This window comes from Cebus imitator, unplaced genomic scaffold (assembly GCF_001604975.1).
Source record: "Cebus imitator isolate Cc_AM_T3 unplaced genomic scaffold, Cebus_imitator-1.0 Scaffold863, whole genome shotgun sequence".
Lineage (NCBI taxonomy): Eukaryota > Metazoa > Chordata > Mammalia > Primates > Cebidae > Cebus > Cebus imitator.
In genome coordinates, this window is record NW_016108178.1 from 167,975 (window position 1) to 171,477 (window position 3,503).

Genomic DNA, 3,503 nt, shown 5'->3' on the forward strand with positions numbered 1-3,503 from the left:
AAAAAAAAAAAAAAAAAAAGAGGGAATGAAAGAACAGTACCAGGAATGAGCAGAGAGACACAACTGTAGAGACAGGATGTGATTTTTTTTTTAAATCAAGAAAATAACTCAAACAGCTTTTTTTTCCCATGAATTTGAAGACTTAGATAAAGCACTTAGATTTACTAGAAAAAGTAGAAATGATCCAAATCGACTCAAATGAAAGAGAACAGACCTAAGATACTGAATCAGTGAGAACGGATCCAAGAAATGAGTCAGTAGTAAAAAGATTTACCCCTAAAGTATCCTGAACCTAGACAGGATTATTGGGAAGTTTTGTCAAATCTTCAGGGAACAGGTAATCCTCATGGTATACAAACAGAGAATAGAAAAAGGAAGTCTCAGTTTGGGAGACTTGCAATAACCTTGATAGTCAAACCTGGAAAAGATGAAATGGAAAATAAAAACTATAGGCCACCCAGACTGATTAATAGTTGAAGATGAAACATATGCAAAATGAACAGTTGGCAGGCTGAATGTATGAAACAGAAAGGCATCTTCACCCATCAGGCGTATTCAGGAATGCAAGGATGGTCTGCCTAGAGAAAATCTGTCAGTAGAATTCACCACGATAAAGAGGAGAAAAATCACATGATCACCCCAAAAGATAATTGATAAAATTCAACACCATTTCATGAAGAAAGTCTCTTGGCACATAAGCAGCAGTGGGCCTTTCCTTCTTTCTTTCTTTTTTTTTACTTTAAGTTCTGGGATACATGTGCCGAACCTGCAGGTTTGTTACATAGGTATACACATGCCATGGTTGTTTGCTGCACCTATCAACCCATCATCTAGGTATTAAGCCCCACGTGCATTAGGTATTTGTCCTAATGCTCTCCCTCCCCTTGCCCCCCACCCCCAACAGGCCCCAGTGTGTGATGTTCTGCTCCCTGTGTCCAGGTGTTCTCAGTGTTCAAATCCCCACAGTGTGCCCTTTCTAAGCCAAATAAATGGTGTCTGGCCCAACAGTACAGGGAAATGCCTGAAGCCTTCTGGGAAGCAAAGGAACAGCTTTCACGGTGTGATATTAATGTATTCTCTTAAAATCAGGAAAAAGATATTTGATTGAACAGAAGCATGTTTGGAAGATCCACCCCAACTCCCTGGGAGTTGGAAACTGGATGTGGGAGAGGGGACAGTGTTATCTTTTGCCTCCTGCATAGTTTTAAATTTTTCAACAAACAAACCACTCAGAAAAGGAAAAATACTGAGTGGCACGATGGCCTTGAAGTCAGGAGACCCACGTGTGAATCTTCCCTCTAGTGCATGGGAATGAGCAGGCGTTTCCAAGAGGTCAGCGCGAGGGGTCAGAGGTTAGGTGTTTAAGCTGAGCCACCCAGATGGCAGCACATGGTGGAGCTGCCTTAAGACATGCGGTTCCGTTCATTTCCTTAACAGTGACAAAGGCATGAGTTCTGCCTGCATCCCCATTGCAAGCCTTGACCCTTGAGCCCTGGTGCCTGCCTGACTCCATCTGGAGCCCCAGCCCATCCTAGGTGCAGCTTCCTTGCCTGGGAGACGAAGCTGGAGAGAGAGAAAGAGGAGGGCGGGGACAGCCTGGGTCCCAAGTAGGGGACTGTGGTGTCACTGGCTCCTTTGCCCCTGCACTGTCCAAATGGGCTGCAAGCAAGGCCTGCCCTCCCCGCAGGAGTCTGTCTGTGGACAGAAGTCTTTAGATCGGGTTACTTGTGTATTCCTAAGCACAGGCTGACTTTGAACATCAAGCCCTGGCCGGCCGGTGCGGGAGATGATTGCTTTAGGGTGATGGCTACTTCGGTGTTCTTTCAAACTCAGTGTGTAGGTACATTCCAGTTTCACCCTGGGAGGCAGGGCCGGTTCTGCTTTTGAACTGTAGAAATGAAAAACGGAATCAAAGGTACGAACCAAGAATATTTAAATTCAGGACAGGAGCATGACGAAGTCTTTTGGATTCAGCTCTCTCCGCCTCTGTTTCTGGCCAGGTCTGAAGTGGCTGCAGATTCGGAAGCAGCAGGAAACACAGAATTTCACTTTGTTCTGAATTTCCCCCTGCTCCTTTGACGCCTTCTTCATCTGCACCTACAAGGGAAGCAACAGAGTTAGAATTTGAAATGGTCAATGAAACTTAAGCCATCTGAGCATCTGCCTGCACCTCTGTCCCACCCGGCTGTGCAGCTGCTCAGCGGACATGCCAGGCTCTAGTTCGGGATCTAGAGTTCTGTCCCCAACAGTGGGCTTCCTACTGACCCCGAGGTTCTGTAGCTTCAAAAAGCTGGACCTGGGTGCTCACTGCCTCGGCTCTCTGCAGCCCAGTGCCCACAGGAGTAAAAGCATTCAGGGAGCACTGGGAGTTTTCTGCCGTTCCAATTCTGACCCATTCTCTCTCTTTCTCTTCTTAGTTGCTTCAACATTTTGAGATCAAAACATCTTCTCAGACTAAAGCTGTTCATGCAAAAACCCACGGGCTCCTGACGCCAGGGGGGCCCATCCATGTGCGATTTGTTAACAGAAAGTAAGCCTGGGTTTTAAACCCGGGCTGAAGTAGCAGACCAGCTCGCCAACACACACTGGCTATGCGTGTGCCACTGATCACCGTGGCAAAGGAAGGTGGCATCGCTAGAGTCTGTCTCGTGATAGACTGGCCTCCCACGTCCCAGGACACTTGTAAATCTTTATGCAAAGCAATGTAAAAAGGCTGCTGTTTTACTGGTGCATACCAGAAGTTGCCTTTTCTTTGGGGGAAACAGCTGTTTAAAAACCAGGGGCACAGAATATTCATGCTTCATACATTGTGCAAAACTCAGTTTTGAATGACTGGCAGTATCCTATGCATTTACTTTTACAGGAAAATGGTGCTTTACTTACAAATTCTGTTAATTGAATATCTGTTCTCTAATACTGGCATCCGGGCTCCATGTTAGAAGGCGATTTCAACTTACTGTTTCTAATTTGAAGAGGGAACATTAAGAATGCCTCTGTAATACTGTAATTATGGGAAGAAAACACCAGAGGCAATATTTTATCCTGAGCACCAGATTTAGATCCTGTTGAAGGGCTCAAACTTAAAAGGGCCAGCTGGGCGTGGTGGCTCATGTCTGTAATCCTAGCACTTTGGGAGGTCAAGGTGGGAGGATTGCTTGAGCCAGAAGTTCAAGACCAGCCTGGGTGACATGGTGAAACCCTGTCTCTACAAAAAATAAAAAAATTAGGCTGGGCATGGTGGCTCACGCCTGTAATCCCAGCACTTTGGAAGCCGAGGTGGGTGGATCACGAGGTCAGAAGTTCAAGACCAGCCTGGCCAAGATAGTGAAACCCCATCTCTACTAAAAATACAAAAATTAGCCAGGTATGGTGGCAGGCTCCTGTAATCCCAGAAACTGGGGAGGCTGAGGCAGGAGAATCACTTGAACTCGGGAGGTGGAGATTGCAATGAGCCGAGATTGCGACACTGTACCCCAGTCTAGGCGACAGAGCAAGACTTCGTC

The 3,503-nt window shown here is 46.3% G+C and overlaps 1 protein-coding gene across 1 annotated transcript in view; it reads left to right on the forward strand.

Annotated features, from left to right (window-relative positions):
• Positions 1-2,584, forward strand: part of CYP27C1 (cytochrome P450 family 27 subfamily C member 1) — a 17,869-nt gene extending 15,285 nt beyond the window's left edge. The window contains exon 8 of the mRNA XM_037735624.1: positions 2,418-2,584. Coding sequence (XP_037591552.1) covers positions 2,418-2,534 — 117 coding nt within the window. The 3' untranslated portion in view covers positions 2,535-2,584. The remainder of the gene's footprint in view (positions 1-2,417) is intronic.
• The last annotated feature ends 919 nt before the right edge of the window (positions 2,585-3,503 follow it).